The 16,723-nt window shown below is 49.7% G+C and overlaps 1 protein-coding gene across 1 annotated transcript; it reads left to right on the top strand.

Annotated features, from left to right (window-relative positions):
• The first annotated feature begins 15,641 nt into the window (after nucleotides 1-15,641).
• Nucleotides 15,642-16,388, top strand: LOC112341110. Its single transcript, XM_024660619.1, has 2 exons — nucleotides 15,642-16,107; nucleotides 16,285-16,388. The coding sequence occupies exons 1-2, from the start codon at nucleotides 15,642-15,644 to the stop codon at nucleotides 16,386-16,388; spliced, it is 570 nt and encodes a 189-aa protein (XP_024516387.1).
• Nucleotides 16,389-16,723: the final 335 nt, after the last annotated feature.

Consider the following 16,723-nt stretch of genomic DNA (forward strand, 5'->3'; position numbering starts at 1 on the left):
GGAAATGGTAGATCTAGACAATGCAAAAAGCTAGATCTAAATTAAAACCTTGAAAAGAAAGAACAAAAGAAAGGAAATGGAAAAAGCTAGATCTAGATGATGCAAAAGCTAGATCTAAAATAATATCCCAAATCCAAGCACTCCTCAAGGACAATCAAAGGTGCCTCTCATCTCCACCAATGTGAGTGCTTGAAATATAGAAAGGAAATACAGAAAATGTGCATGTCAATTAGCCCAAAAACTTTAATTTATATACAAGAGCGAATGGTCCAGATTGAAACCAATCCGACGGTTACCAAAATCCCACTACGCTAATATTAGTATACGGCATTATAACCGTACACTTGGCCCTTACAGTTTATATTTTTCAATATTCTAGTAATTGATAATTATAAGAGTGCATAACTTTTATTTTCATTATATTAAATGATATCTCTTTATGGATTTATGTTGATGAATTATACTCAGATTCTACTATATTAAATTATTTTTGTATAAGAATTACCTTTTAATGTGATTTTATTTTTTAATTTATTATATATTATATTTTATTTAAAGTTTTATTACTTTCCAAAATAATATATGAATTATATTGCATTTTATTATTTTGCTTGTACTAATTCAGTTTTTGCATAAGCAATGAAAATAACCATTATTGATTATACTCTTATACTGGTGATTTCATAAATTTTAAAAGATGAACCAATGAAATTTTTACTGCATGCTTGGGAAAAGTAAATAACTAGCAATATAAATTTTCATCTTGTTCCATTGTTTTTTACTCATGAAAAATTATTAATTTATGTCATTAATTTTTATTATTATCACTTCACTGATGTCAAATTAGTAATTTTTTGCAATAAAAATTCATGGTACAACTTACAAGAGCCATTCCAAAGAAGGCTTGTACCAGACCATGGCCACACTATACCGAAGCATTGGTATAAATGAAAAGCATGACATTCCCCAGAACTATAAAACCCATTGAACTTCACTTTCAATCCTGACGATGTTCAAACCCAGTTCATTAACATTTGAGGCGAGCTAAATAGCGTTGTTCTTTCGTTGCGAAAGAAATGCAGGTGGAGAGGAGGAGCATCGGCTCTTGTTTATCCACGGGATCGGATGCTCTGGCTGTTCGGCGAGATCGGCGCAGGCGGCAGCCAAACTGGATGACGTTCCTGCGGCCGGAGCATCTCCAAGAACGCGATTGCTGGCTCGCTGTGCACAAGATCAACAGCGGCGTGCTGGATTCGCTGGCTGTTCACAACGCCGTTGTACCCCTGTGTCGCGTTTTAGGCCGTCTCGGCGGAAGTGGAAGCGATCACGCCTTGGCCAACGGTGGCCTTGCTTGTACCTTCAGAGGACCGAGGTACTTGAAATTTCTTTCCATGCGATATGGTCTCGTTTGCTCTGTTCCTTCTCACGGATGATTTTTTCGGCCTTGATGCACGTCTTCAATCCTTTCAAATCGGAGGCGTTTCAGGTGGCTATCCCACCCAAGATCGTCGTGTCCACCGCAGCTATCGTTCCCAAGGCGAGCAGTTCAAAAGAGTTCAGGGTGGTGGAAATGGCCGAATTCGGTGAAGTCAGGGGTGTTTATATATACGAAAGCAGGACGAAGGTATGGAGGAGGTCCTGGAGTTGGAACCGCTGCAGTACCTTGAGTTCTATCCGTGCAATGTCATCGTTGGCAACATGTTCTGCTTCTTGGCGAAAAGTGGCAGAAACGGGTACCTGAGGGTCATGTTCTACGACATGGAAGCTGAAGCCTTGACAGATTCACAGCCTGAGTTTCCTGCGTAGGATGGTGTGGAAGAGTACGCGGAAAGCATTCGCATTGTGGAGCCCAATCTGTTTCTGTGACCTGTGCAAGGCTGTGGTGGATACCGTTGTGAGTGGCTCACCATCTTCCGACGAGGATACTGGATGAATACTCGGAAGTTGTTATATGGCAAATGGATGAACATACTCTCAAGTGGGAGACAGTTGCAAAGATGCCAGATGATTTGTGCAAGCTTTACTTCGCCTGTGACATGCATTCCAGGCTTAAAGTTTGTGGAGCTGGCTCAATTCGGACCGGCATCCCATCCCCACGTTCGAGTGCTCTCTCTTTCGTTTAGAACCAGCTGGTTGTTTCCCTTCTCCAGTTTCCTTTTCTCGGCCAAATCCTTCCAGTTCGATCTTCGAGTCTGTTGCGCTTGAGCTTCTCATCACGCATGACCTCCGTGTAAGTCCGTAATCGTTTTCTTCGATAATCAGCCTCCCTCTTGCTGAGATGTCCTTGGAGCTGTGCACGTCGACACAGCTCTTCCTGCGTTGTTCGCTACCATACAGCATATTCTTAAATTTTCTTTTTATTCAAAGGAACTTATATGGCGAGTTTTAAACAAGCAGTATTTACATAAGGTTTGTGTTTCTTTTGTTATGAAACACAAAAGAATAACAATGAAATTATCATGATAGAACACGGGTGGAGAGCTAATAATATACATTTTACTCAATCTTTCACATTCATTATTAACAACTGTATACTAGCTTATGGTATAGGTCGTAAGGTTCTTTTCTTAGATGGTTCTATTTATGTATCTATAAAACTATTAGCAAGAGATGGACTTTCATTTAGGCACCAGGGCCATGAGCTTGATTTGTAGAGTTACTGGTTTTGGCTGTCTATCAAAACCCTGGCCCTAACAACAAGCATAAGGACTACTTGTAAAGTGCATCCCTTGTCTTTCAACTTATTCTAAGTGTAAATGTAGAGGTGGTGTGTGTCGAGGGCCAGAGCCAGCTCAAGAATAAGACTTGGTCCAAGTCGGGGTTTTTTCCTTCTTTTTGGTTATAGTGGGGGGAATAAGGGAATATTCTGCTGAAAACAGGGTGTGTCCCTTGGTGCCAGAGGTTGACGATAGGGGGGATGGCCAATTTCCAGGCATAGGATGTGTGTAGAGGGGGAGGGAGTGAAATAAAGAGAAGGTCTTGGAAGGATGCCTCGTACAACAGCCTTGGAGCGCGTGGAGCGGAGGTTGGCAGTGCAGTGGCGACTACGGTTGTTCGAGGAGCGTATCACAGCGAGAATCGCTCAAGATCAACCAATCTGTGTGAGTAGTCTGACTTGTGGGCAGCCCTGGGTTAGGATGTTGGCAGAGGTTCTAGCAGAGGTCGCTGACGAGGCTAGAGATGAGGCTAGGCAGCAGTGATTCTCCACGTCGCTGGTGTGTTGTCGCGAGGAGCGACATCTTTTGGTGCACTGCCCGGGAAGCGAAGTGAGCGTGGAGATTGTGGTAGAAGGGTGAGCGCTAGGAGAAGCCGGGCTGCCCTCACCAAATCGAGGCCGTTCCTTCTTGGTGTATGAGCCAAAGAAGACAAGAGTATTTGGCGAGACTTGTAGAAGCACAAGAGCGAGAGGAAAGACGAACGAAGCAGAGACGTGAGAGAGAGGCGAGAATTCTTGCGAGAAATCTGCCACTGGTTCATGAGCCTGAGAGTCCAAGAGCGAGGAGTGCAAATCCTCATCCAAGCAGTCCTGTTAGCGAGCAGGAGAACAATCAGGAACAAGAAGACGAGTGGCAGGAGTTCCAGTTGTCACCGCCATGACAACAGTGTAAGGAACCGACTCCCCGAGATGTCGTAGGCTAAAGGATCCCCAAAAGCTTGACCGAAGTGACAAAGAGTTCATCGGATGGGACCAAGTCGAGGATCGAGTCCAAGACCGACTCTAGGACCGAGTTCGAGATAGAGTCCGGAATCGAGTCCGAGACCGACTCGGGGACCGAGTTCGAGTCCGAGTTCGAAACCGAGTTCGAGACGGAGTCCGAGATCCGAAATCGGGTCCAAGACCGAGTCTGAGGTCGAGTCCGAGGTCGGGTCCGAGATCGGGTCCGAGATCGAGTCCGTGATCGAGTCCGAACCCGAATCCGAAGTCGGATCCGAAATCGGGTCCAAGATCGAGCCAGAGACTAAGTCCAAATACTAATACGGGTCAAGGGGTGAAAGCCCAAAGCGTGCGTCTCCCAGGGGGGGGGGGCTGCCCGGGGGTTCCAAAAGTATAGTAGGGATAGTGAGGTCCAGGAACCAGTTTTGAAGGGACTCTCCAGTTGGGTTTCCAAACCGACTTGAGGTTGGGACTGGGACCGAGGGGCCTTGGGTGGGAGTGAGCATGGACTTGGCTGGTGCCGGAGGGGCCATCCAAGGAAGTGCTCAAGAGCAGCTCCCACTCCCGAAAAGGAAACCGATTGCGGTGCTCCCGGCTCATGTGGAGTGGTGCCCCACTTGAGTACCATGCGGCTCATTGGTCCTCGCCCTTCCTAGGGGCTTGGGCCTTCCTTCGGGATGGAAGTGGGGGGCGAGAGGTACCCATACCGGGCCGCTAGGCCACGGTGTTTCGCCCCGGCGTCCCGAAGCAAGTGTTGCACTCAAGACTTGGGATTTAGAGGGTCCCATGATCAAGTCTTGTGGTACCAAGGGATGTTAGGAACCTGGAAGCTTGGTGTGCTTGGCTGCTTGTGCTTGCGGGGAGTGTAGCCGAACCTTAAGTCCAGTCTAACCCGGGGAGGGGGATTGGGAGTGATTTGGGAATCCATGGAAGGATGGCTAACACTCCGTTGCTCGTGCAGTGAGTAGCTGAAACCAAGTAGGAGCTGGTACCATAGGCGAGAACCTTGGCGAGGGAACTTAGCAAAAGCCAAGGCAGTGTTGGACGGATAGGCGAGGTAAGCTGGCAAAGTGGAAAGGAAAAATTTGTGGCTTACAATTTGGTATCGGAGCCTTCTCCTCAGTTCTAGCGAAGGATAGAGGTGGATTGCTGGGAGATGGCAAGGGCAGGGCGTAAGCGAACCCAGGCGGAGACAGAACCTCCGCCAGAGCTGGAGCCTCCGGTCGAACAAGAGGCTATGGATGAGGAATCCTTGCATGAGGAGGACTCTAGTGAGGAAACTTCCAAACAGGAGTCCGGTGGCGAGGTTCGGTCGTCCAAGGCTCGATTGGACGTTCTAGAAGGTCAATTGGCGCAGACCAATGCCCTGCTGGAGACTCTCGTACGCAAGCTAAAGCGTGACGAGAAACGGAAGAAAAGGCGAAAGACTGCGGATGCTGGCAGCGTAGAAGGTGCGGACCCTTCGGCAGGGACTGAGGCAAAACCAGACAAGGTCGAACAGACCGAAGTGGAATCAGTCCCTCAGGCAGTTCCCAAGTACAAACCAAAGCCCCCACCGGTGTTCAAGGGAGTGAACGACTATAAGGTTGTGGAGGATTGGTTTTACGATATGGAGGACTACTTCCGAGCGTTACGGTTACCGAGCTCGGAGAAGGTCCCATGTGCAAAACCATACTTGGCAGATAATGCCAAGTCTTGGTGGAGAACAACGGAGGCCAACGAAGGACCGGTGGCCACCTGGGACATGATGAAGGCGAGGATCCACGCGACATACGTTCCTCCGAATGCCACTCTGCATCTGAGAGATGAGCTGAGTAGGCTGAAGCAGACTGGAACCATCCAGGAATATGTGAATGGGTTCATGGCAAAGAGGATACTTGTCACGGACATGGGGGATATGGATGCGTTCCATGCCTTTATATCAGGTTTGCAAACCTGGGCTCGCGGTGAGGTGATGCGCTGGAACCCGACCAACTACAAGGAAGCGTTGGATGCGGCCATCAAGGTGCATTTCAACGATAACCTGCGAAAGGGGAACACGACGGGGTCGGGATCCACGTTTCACAAAGGGGCCAAACCGAGGGGAACATATAGCAGGGGGAAATTCAAGAAGAGTTTCTCTAAGAATGAGTCCTCGGGATTTCGGAAAGGCAAATCCAGTGGCCAGCGAGCAAGTACGTGGGGGAGTCAAGCGAAAAGAGACAAACCCACGGATAAGAAGGTCAAGTCATATAGCAGCGTGGGAAACAACGTATGCTATAACTGCGGTGAAGCGGGACACTTTTCGAGGGAATGTCCCTACCCGAAGAAGGCTAGAGCCAATATGGCCATCAAGTCGGGCGAAGTCCAAAATGAGGTATGTGATCCAGTCCCTAACTCAAAGTTACTCATTACACGAGCAACTTTGGTAGAGAGTCGTTCGCGACATCTACTAGCCCTCCGAGGGAAGCTCGGAGGTAGCTTTGTTAAGATCCTTATTGACACGGGTGCTTCGGATAATTTTGTGGCTGTAGACATAGTCCGGCAAGCCGGACTAACGGTGCAGCGGCTAGGCGAACCAAGGACTATAGAGTTTGTTCAAGGTAGCCAAAGCACCGATGAGGTACTTCGACAAGCGAAAGTCGAAGTAGGGACATGGAAGGTAGACATGGATTTCACCGTGTTGGACATGGCGGGATTTGACGTGATCTTCGGAATGGATTGGTTCAATCGGTTCGTGGTAGCCCTCCATGGACAAGGTAGGAACCTTGTGGTACTGGCGAATGCCCAAGGAAGAAGATCTAGGGTGGAAGCCCAGGATCTAAAGGTAGGGCAAAGCAAGGCCAAAGAATCCTGCTTAAACCTGGTGTCCACGAGAGGACAACTCACTAAAGGAACTAAGGCAGCCTTTTTGTGCTTACTCTCGGTGAAGAGTGACAAAAAGACAAGAACGGAAGAAGTGCCTTTAGTGATCCAGCGGGTGTTGGACCAATTCCAGGATACCATGCCGGAGGAGCTACCGGCGGGGCTGCCCCCAGCACGACCGATAGAACATAAGATTGAGCTGGTCGAGGTGCTGAGGCAGTGGTTCGTCCCCCTTATCGTTTGAACGAAAAAGAACTCAAGGAGCTCAAGTGCCAACTAGAGGAGTTGGTGGACAAAGGGTATGTTAGGTTGAGCAAGTCGCCGTATGGGGCGCCGGTGTTATTTGTGAAAAAGAAAGATGGATCTATGCGCATGTGCATAGACTACCGCTTGCTCAACAAGTATACAAAGAAGAACAAGTACCCTTTGCCAAGGATTGAGGACCTGTTCGATAGGTTGGGAAAGGCAACATACTTCTCGAGGATTGACCTAAGGTCAGGATACTACCAGATCAGGGTAGCCGAGGAAGATGTCGAGAAGACAACCTGTCGAACGAGGTATGGGAGCTTTGAGTTTCTGGTGATGCCCTTCGGGCTATGTAATGCGCCGGCAACGTTTTCGGCGCTAATGAACCACGTCTTTGTACCCTATCTAGATCACTTCGTGGTCGTCTATATCGACGACATCCTGATCTATAGCGAGACGCTAGAAGAGCATGCCGAACACTTGGCGAAGGTGTTTGAGAAACTAAGGGAACACAAGCTGTATGCTAAAGAGAGCAAATGTGACTTTGCTCAACAAGAGGTAAAGTTTCTCGGGCATGTGGTGGGCCAGGACGGGCTCAAGGTGGACCCGGAGAAGGTCCAAGCGATCCAGGAATGGGAGCGACCATCGAATGTACATGAGTTGAGGGCGTTCCTGGGGCTATGCAACTACTATCGAAAGTTTATCAGACACTATTCGAGAGTAGCCCTGCCCTTAACGGACCAAACAGGAAAAGGGAAGATGGTATGGACAGCAGAATGCGAGGCGGCATTCGTCCACCTCAAAGGGAAGTTGAGGAAGGCTCCCGTATTGGCATTGCCAGACTTTGGTAAGGACTTTGAGGTAGAAACGGATGCTTCGGACTTTGCGTTGGGCGCAGTTCTGAAGCAAGACAACCATCCGGTAGCGTTCTTCTCGAAGAAGCTGGACAAGGCTCAACGGAAGTGGCCTGCCCATGAGAAGGAATTGTTTGCGGTGGTCAAGGCACTCAAGGAGTGGCGACACTACCTTGGGAGACACTTCAAGGTTTACACGGACAATGTGGCAACGAAACACTTCTTGTCACAGCCCGACCTAAGAGGGAAACAAGGTCGGTGGGCCAATGCCTTGGCCGAGTTTGATTGCGAAATTCTGTACAAGCCTGGGAAGAGCAACATCGTGGCGGATGCGCTAAGTCGAAAAGCGAGCTTGAAGTTGGCAATATCCAGCGCAACAGCAACCTTCTGGGACGATGTGCGGACAGCATATGAGAACGATGGTCTAGCACAAGAAGTGTTGCTGAGGAATCTAGAGGCGCGGGAAGCTCACCAGAGAGGTGAGCTGCCAACGGAAGAGAGAACGGGCTATGCGGAACGCAACGGACTCATTTATTACAAGCAAACGAGGGTGTATGTTCCAGAAGGGGAACTAAGGAAGGTGGCCTTAGAAGAGTGTCATGACGGACCTCTTGCGGGACACGGCGGAGTGCCCAAGACGATGGGCTTACTCAAGAGGAAGTACCATTGGCCAGATATGGCTAAGGACGTCCAAGACTATGTAAAGACATGTCCAACATGTCAGCAGGTCAAAGCCGTGACTAAGGCTAGTGGGGGCTTGTTGCAAAGCATCCCAATTCCAGATCGCCCGTGGAAATGTCTTACGATGGACTTCATCACGGGACTACCCCCAAGCGAGGGGTTCGATGCGATATTCGTGGTGGTGGACCGATTTTCAAAGATGGCACATTTCATACCCACCACAACGGACGTGGATGCGGAAGGTGTGGCGAAGCTGTTCTTTGAACAAGTGGTTCGAGTGCGGGGAAGGCCGGAAGAGATTATCTCAGATCGAGATAAGATCTTCACTAGTAGGTTCTGGAGGACACTCCTAGAACAGTATCGCACCAAATTGAAATTCAGCACAGCCTATCACCCACAGACAGGTAATGGGTATTAAGTCAAGATTGATGGCACTAACACTTCTTGACAGACGGACAAACGGAAAGGGTGAATAGGCAGCTGGAGGATTATTTGCGATGCTATGTCTCGGGAGACCAGACCGACTGGGTAAGTCATTTGGGACTTGCGGAAATGTGTTATAACAACTCACCACACTCAAGCATCGGGGTGAGTCCATGGGAAGTCATCAATGGGCGAGCTATTGAAGGTCCTGTGGAACTCGGCGTGGCCGAGTATCATGGAGAGTTACCCGCAGTGGAGGCATTCACGGCGGAAAGACTCAACATTTGGAATCTAGTGAGGGATTCCTTGGAACGGGCTCAACAAAGGCAAACTAAGTACGCGAACCAAAAGCGTCGGGATGTGGAGTTCCAAGCTGGGGAGAAGGTGTGGCTGAACACCAAGAACCTCAGACTACCAAGCTGGATCAGCCGAAAGTTGACCCAAAGGTAAAGACGCATGTATTCCTGTAAATGAATTGATCTTGAGTTCCTTAAGCAGGTTCGTGGGGCCTTATGAAATTGAGGCACGAATCGGTAAAGTGGCTTACCGACTCCGACTTCCTCGAGAGATGGGGAAGATGCACCCAGTGTTCCACGTGAACTTACTCAAGCCGTACTTTGAGGATCCGCTTCGCAAGGACCAAGTGAGACCTTTACCTGAGGTTATCCAAGGGGAAGAGGAATACGAAGTCGAGGCCATCCTCAATGCGCGCAAGAGCAAGCGACAAGGACGCGAGGTGAGAGAGTTCCATGTGAAGTGGAAAGGATTTCCACACTGCGAAGCAACATGGGAACCGGAGGAGAACCTAGCGAACGCACGAGATCTAGTGGAGGAATTTCTGCAAGGCAGAACTTTATGTACTTATGCAAAATTCAATTAAAAATATCAATTTGCAAAGTTGAGCAAATGGCATATGTTGGGACCCGAAGGCGCGCCAAAGGTAAGCTAATTAGCATGGGTTGGATAGGTCGACCAGGCGTAGGGCACTACGCCCGACTCCCTGCGGGGATGTCGAATCCGTAGACGTATTCTACGGAGGTTGGGTTCGAGTCCCAACCCCCTAGTAAAGCAAGGCTGGGTTCAAGTCCCGACCCTATACTAGGGCGTGGTGAGGTGAGGAGTATAGGGACACCTATATTCCGTTGTCATGGGCTCTTGGCCGGGGAGGCTAACTTAGGCACACCGCTAAGTGGGGGGATGCCCCCGGAGACATGGACAACAAGTCGTAGGATAAAACGAGACGTTCAATGTGGGCATCGAACTTCTTCTATGGGTGGTGGAGTTGTAAGGAACCGACTCCCCGAGATGTCGTAGGCTAAAGGATCCCCAAAAGCTTGACCGAAGTGACAAAGAGTTCATCGGATGGGACCAAGTCGAGGATCGAGTCCAAGACCGACTCTAGGACCGAGTTCGAGATAGAGTCCGGAATCGAGTCCGAGACCGACTCGGGGACCGAGTTCGAGTCCGAGTTCGAGACCGAGTTCGAGACGGAGTCCGAGATCCGAAATCGGGTCCAAGACCGAGTCCGAGGTCGAGTCCGAGGTCGAGTCCGAGATCGGGTCCGAGATCGAGTCCGTGATCGAGTCCGAACCCGAATCCGAAGTCGGATCCGAAATCGGGTCCGAGATCGAGCCAGAGACTAAGTCCAAATACTAATACGGGTCAAGGGGTGAAAGCCCAAAGCGTGCGTCTCCCAGGGGGGGGGGGGGCTGCAGGGGGTTCCAAAAGTATAGTAGGGATAGTGAGGTCCAGGAACCAGTTTTGAAGGGACTCTCCAGTTGGGCTTCCAAACCGACTTGAGGTTGGGACTGGGACCGAGGGGCCTTGGGTGGGAGTGAGCATGGACTTGGCTGGTGCCGGAGGGGCCATCCAAGGAAGTGCTCAAGAGTAGCTCCCACTCCCGAAAGGGAAACCGATTGCGGTGCTCCCGGCTCATGTGGAGTGGTGCCCCACTTGAGTACCATGCGGCTCATTAGTCCTCGCCCTTCCTAGGGGCTTGGGCCTTCCTTCGGGATGGAAGTGGGGGGCGAGAGGTACCCATACCGGGCCGCTAGGCCACGGTGTTTCGCCCCGGCGTCCCGAAGCAAGTGTTGCACTCAAGACTTGGGATTTAGAGGGTCCCATGATCAAGTCTTGTGGTACCAAGGGATGTTAGGAACCTGGAAGCTTGGTGTGCTTGGCTGCTTGTGCTTGCGGGGAGTGTAGCCGAACCTTAAGTCCAGTCTAACTCGGGGAGGGGGATTGGGAGTGATTTGGGAATCCATGGAAGGATGGCTAACACTCCGTTGCTCATGCAGTGAGTAGCTGAAACCAAGTAGGAGCTGGTACCATAGGCGAGAACCTTGGCGAGGGAACTTAGCAAAAGCCAAGGCAGTGTTGGACGGATAGGCGAGGTAAGCTGGCAAAGTGGAAAGGAAAAATTTGTGGCTTACAAACAGCCAATAGAGCAGCAATAGCAACCACCAATCCAACAAGTACAACAACCTCGGCAGCAACAAGCAGGGAATATGGCAACGACAAAAATGAAGTATACCATCTTTAATGGTATGGGAGATCCAGATGCCCACGTGACAGCGTTTGAGAATACGTCTACAGCAAATGATGAGGCAGATGCAGCAGATCGCAGGAAACTTTTTCCAGCCACGTTACAGGGCGTAGCTGCAGAATGGATGGCTCAAGTTCCAGCAGCGACAGATTGGGCAGCATTGAGAGCATCCTTTTTGGCTACCTTTCGGCCAGTAGGCTTTTCACAGCGACTCATGAGTGATCTGAGTCATTTTCAACTCTTGCCTGGCGAGAGTTTACAAAGCTATACATTAAGGTTCAAGGGATTGATCCTCAAGAAGCAGCCACAACCGACAGAAGAAGAGCAAGCACAGTATTACACAAATGGCTTGCCTCATGCGGTTAGCTTTCATGTCTCATGCCATAATCCACAAACTTTGGCCGATGCAATTCGTCTGGCGGGAACCTGGGAGCAAGCGCAGCTCAAGATGAGACACCACTTCAGTAATCTTGGACTGGGAGCTTTTGGCGATGGAATGATGAATTCCATGATGGGAGGACTCGGAAGCACACCGCAACAACCAATACCTATTGGACAGCAGCCTTTTGGAGTCTTTGGAACAGGTCTTGGGATGATGGACTATAGCCGCCAACAACAGCAACAATGGCAAGCTTCAACAAGTGTAGTTCCAAATCCAGCGGCAACTACAGTGGACATCCAAGCAGAGATGAAGAAAATAAAGGAAGACATGGTGGAAGCCATGACAAAAAAGATGAGTGACATGCAATTGAACTCAGAGGGGTACAGAGCAGGCCACAGCCCGTGCGGCAGCGAGAAAACATCTGGTGTGTGCGATGCAACAATTATGGACACTACCCAAATGAGTGTCCACAGCCAGTGGTGAATCGAGAGAAGTGTCAATATTGCCGGCGAACTAATCATCGCTCAGAGGATTGTTTTTACAAGCCAGGAAATCCAGCAATCCCTGCAAGTTACATCCAGACTGCGCCATCATCACCACCATCTTTGGCTCAAGCACCGACCTTCTTTCAACGCCCGTTTTCTCCTCCAGTCCAGACCATGAGCTACGAGCCAGTGATTCAGGGGTATACGCCAGATATGATTCCAGTATATGCAGCAGCACCAATTCCAGGTGGCCGTGGACGAGGAGCTCCCTGTAGAGGACCTGTTCAATGCTGGAATTGCGATGAGATGGGCCACATTTCACCAAACTGTCCACATCCCAGGAAGCAGATTGGGTACCAGCCCATATGTGGAATCTGTCAGACACAGGGCTTGCACGAGCAGGACAATTGCCCGCATAAGCTCAAGCCAAGCAAGGGGAAGGGGGTTGTAGAAAGCAATGCAATTTTTGTCCAGCAAGCTGCACCAGAATCTGGAGTTATGACACGGGCACGAAGGCGTCAACAGATGGAGAACTCTATAATTGAGGATGCTGAGGAGAAGGATGACCCAGAGAAAATTGCAAGAAAGAACCGCAAGGAGAAAAGAGAGAGCAAGCAGCCCAAATCAGATCCACCGGCTACAAATGACCAAGATAAACCAGTCCCTGATTCTGAAATAACTACCCCAGCTAGGGCTCTTGACAAGGGCCAGGGAGTTGCCAAGGCGCTACGTAAAAAGTGGAAATCAGTGGAAGCTGAATCTGGAAACGCAGCCGTACAATATTCTTCAAGACTTGGATAGTCAACGCCCGAACATCACATTCGCCCAGCTTTTGCAATTGGCTCCAGGCATGAGGAAAGTGTTGGCCGTGGCCATGAAGGGACATCGAGAAGTACTGGTTAATTCAGCTTGGCCCCTTATCACAGATCTCAGTTCCCCCTGTATAGATGTGGAGACACAAGGTGAGCTAATCCGTCGTGCTGTGATCGATGGTGGAAGTGGAGTGAATATTTTGCCTGAGGAGACCTGGCGAAAGTTCAATCTTCCAGAACCAGTTCCAGTGCCATTTATGGTTAAAATGGCCGACCAGAGACGTGTCCAGCCAAGAGGAATCGTGACCGGTGTTCGCACTCAGATTGCTGGTCTAGTTTTCCACATCGATTTCGTGGTTTTGAGGATGAAGGAGGGCATGTTGGGCTATCCACTGCTGCTCGGACGTCCTTGGCTTCTCCAGGCGGCAGCTGTGCATAATTGGCGTACAGGAATTCTTGCCATTGGCGATGGCAATAATCGTGTTAAAGTCCAAGTTCATTTTCGCCCTAGGGCACGGCGAGTACTTGGGGCAGAACAGGAGGATGAAGACAGCTCTGATACATCCAATTCTAGTAGCCAGACAAACAGTGAGGACGATGAGGAGGATAGCAGCAACACAACCAGTTGTGAGGAGCTAGAAATGGTGGATGTGGCTGCTATCACCAAGAATTCCTGGGGTAAGCCTCTTTCAGCATGCAACACTGAGGAGCTTGAGAGCTGGCTGTGGGGAAAGGATGGAGAGTTGCCTTTTGGTAGCGTACAGGTGGTGGAAGAAGAGACTGGTGCCAGACAGTGGCGAGGACGGAGCCCTTTTCCTCGCTACATCGCTACGGTGCTACACGAGAAGTGGATGGACGGCATTTTGAATCCTGATGTGAGGAACAATTTTTTGAGCGAGGAACTAGTTGCCACTTGCCAGCTCGAAGCTATTCCAGTGGAGCAGCCATGTTGGGCTATGCGAGCAGGGGAGCTGAAGCGGATAGTATATAGAGTTCCAGGTTTGACGATCAAGATACCAGAATTTCCAGTCGACTTGGATTTTCTGGTGGCACCTTGGAAAATGGACAACTATATCCTGCTGGGACGAGATTTCTTAAAGGCAGTAAGAGTGTCTCATCAGTGGAATGATCCGCTTCACTTGTGGATTCCAAATCCACATGGCAATGACAGAGTGCAGATCGACATGGAAGAAGGGGACGAGCCCAGAGAGCAAGTTTTTATCACGGTGTTGGAATCAAGAGCTGAAAATCAAGCTGTGCCAATGCCAGTGGCGTTCCAGACAGTGGATAGTTCTGAGGCCTGGATGGGAGGAACCAAAGCGATGCATCTTACAGCATCTTTGGAGAATGTGGAACTCACAGCAATGGTGGATCCAGGAGCACTTGGCAACTTTTTGACAAAAGATGGAGCAGCTCGAGCAAGCTTGGCGATTATAGCTCTTCCTGAGCATTACATTGCCGTTTGTGCTGATGGTGGAGTTTTTCCAGTGCTGGGTCTCGTGAGTTCCAACATGGTGATTGGTGAGGGAGACTTTCACGAGGTGCCTTTTTATGTGATCGAGGGCACTGTGACTAGCGTACCAGTTACTTTGGGAGCAGCTTGGCTTTTCCAGGTACAGGCTAGTCACGACTATGTGACTGGTACTCTGGTGGTGGAAGATGATAATCATCGATATCGGACAATCATCTTGTCTGATATCAGTGCGTTTGATTATCACTTTTCTTACATGCTGAAAGTCGAGAAGGCTTCAAGGTTAAAAAGCAAGAAAGTGACAGCATGCAAGGATCGTAGTATGCTCAAGTCATCACCAACTCAGCTAATTGAGATCGGGAATGGACCTCAAGATCTAGCTGGTCATCAACTTTCCGTGGACGTGGTGCCAACAGCTGATTTGGAAGCAGGAAATTATCCCAGCTATTTTTTTAAGGAGCAGGTTGCTGATCTTCCACTCAAGGAGACTTCCGCTCGTTCTCAAGTCGATTCAGATTATTTTGGAAGGGCACCCCAGACACAGGCTGTGTTTATGGAGCAGGTTGGTGACGAGCGACGTGAGTTACTGGTGGGACACCAACTCACCAAGGAGGAGGTGGAAGCTTATCGTCAACTATTTTTGGAGTTTCGAGATGGTGTTCTGAGGCGCTGCATTCTTCCTCATGAGGTGCAGCAGGTGATTGGCTCTTGCCATGATTCTCCCTACGGTGGGCATTATGCAGCAGCAGCGACTATACGGCTTGTGCTCCAAACTGGTTATTGGTGGCCAACGCTCCAGCAGGATGTGGCGAAATTTGTGAGAAGTTGTGATCCATGCCAGTGTGTTGGGCGTCCTACTCGACGAGATGCAATGCCGTTACATCCGATTATTCCAGCTCTACCTTTTGAGAAGTGGGGAATCGACTTCATGGGGCCGTTCAAGCCTACGTGACATCGCCGGAATCGTTATATCTTGGTCTGCACAGACTATGTGACCAAGTGGGTGGAAGCTGAGGCTTTTACTGAGGACACGACAGAGAAGGTAGCAGGATTCCTCTACAAGAATATCATCACGCGTTTCGGATGCCCACTTGAGCTTGTGAGTGATTGAGGTACGCATTTTATTAATGCGGTCATTGCAGCTCTCACAACCAAGTATGGCATTTCCCATCGACGTTCGACACCATATCATCCAAGAGCAAACGGCCAAGTTGAGAGAACCAATAAGACACTATGCGACACCATGACTAAGCTTTGCAACGCAAGTGCTAGCGACTGGGATACCAAACTTCTTGATGCGCTATGGGCTTACAGGGTTGCCTACAAGGTAACTACACGGTTCTCACCATTTCAATTGGTTTATGGCCAGGAGGTGATCCTTCCTCTCGAGCTGGAAGTTCCTTTTTTGCGAACAGCGGTAGCTCACAATTATGACTGGGATGGAGCTGTTCAGCAGCGGCTGGAGCAGTTGGAGAAGCTGGATGAGACTCGCCTCCTTGCTTTCCAAGCCCGTGAAGTTCTCCAACGTCAACGCAAGAAGTGGTATGATCGTCATTTACGGGCTAAGAGTTTTCAGGAAGGAGATCTCGTGCTGCTATATGAGAGCAAGTACTGGAAGCGTCCGGGAAAGCTTAAGATCCGCTGGATTGGGCCTTATCGCGTGAAGGCTGTGAATATCAATGGCTCAGTCAAGCTGGAGGATTTTGCTGGTAATCCTTTGCCCACACCGGTGAACGGAGCTTGACTGCGGTGCTACCAAGTTCCATCTGGAGAGGAGTGCTCCGGGGATGGAGCACAATAGTCGCCGGGGTGATGTCGAGGGCCAGAGCCAGCTCAAGAATAAGACTTGGTCCAAGTCGGGGTTTTTTCCTTCTTTTTGGTTATAGTGGGGGGAATAAGGGAATATTCTGCTGAAAACAGGGTGCGTCCCTTGGTGCCAGAGGTTGACGATAGGGGGGATGGCCAATTTCCAGGCATAGGATGTGTGTAGAGGGGGAGGGAGTGAAATAAAGAGAAGGTCTTGGAAGGATGCCTCGTCCAATAGCCTTGGAGCGCGTGGAGCGGAGGTTGGCAGTGCAGCGGCGACTACGGTTGTTCGAGGAGCGTATCACAGCGAGAATCGTTCAAGATCAACCAATCTGTGTGAGTTGTCCGACTTGTGGGCAGCCCTGGGTTAGGATGTTGGCAGAGGTTCTAGTAGAGGTCGCTGACGAGGCTAGAGACGAGGCTAGGCAGCAGTGATTCTCCACGTCGCTGGTGTGTTGTCGCGAGGAGCGACAGTGTGCTAAAAGTGAGCTTACTTCAAAGAAAATAATGCATTTTTCT

This window comes from Selaginella moellendorffii, unplaced genomic scaffold, assembly GCF_000143415.4.
Source record: "Selaginella moellendorffii unplaced genomic scaffold, v1.0 SELMOscaffold_2, whole genome shotgun sequence".
Lineage (NCBI taxonomy): Eukaryota > Viridiplantae > Streptophyta > Lycopodiopsida > Selaginellales > Selaginellaceae > Selaginella > Selaginella moellendorffii.

Excerpts from the sequence above, each read along its gene's own strand:
- LOC112341110 (XM_024660619.1), top strand. The coding sequence starts at position 15,642 with ATGACTAAGCTTTGCAACGCAAGTGCTAGCGACTGGGATACCAAACTT. Across the intron at positions 16,108-16,284 it reads CAAGCTGGAGGATTTTGCTG|TGGGGGGAATAAGGGAATAT; the intron begins GTAATCCTTTGC and ends TTTTGGTTATAG.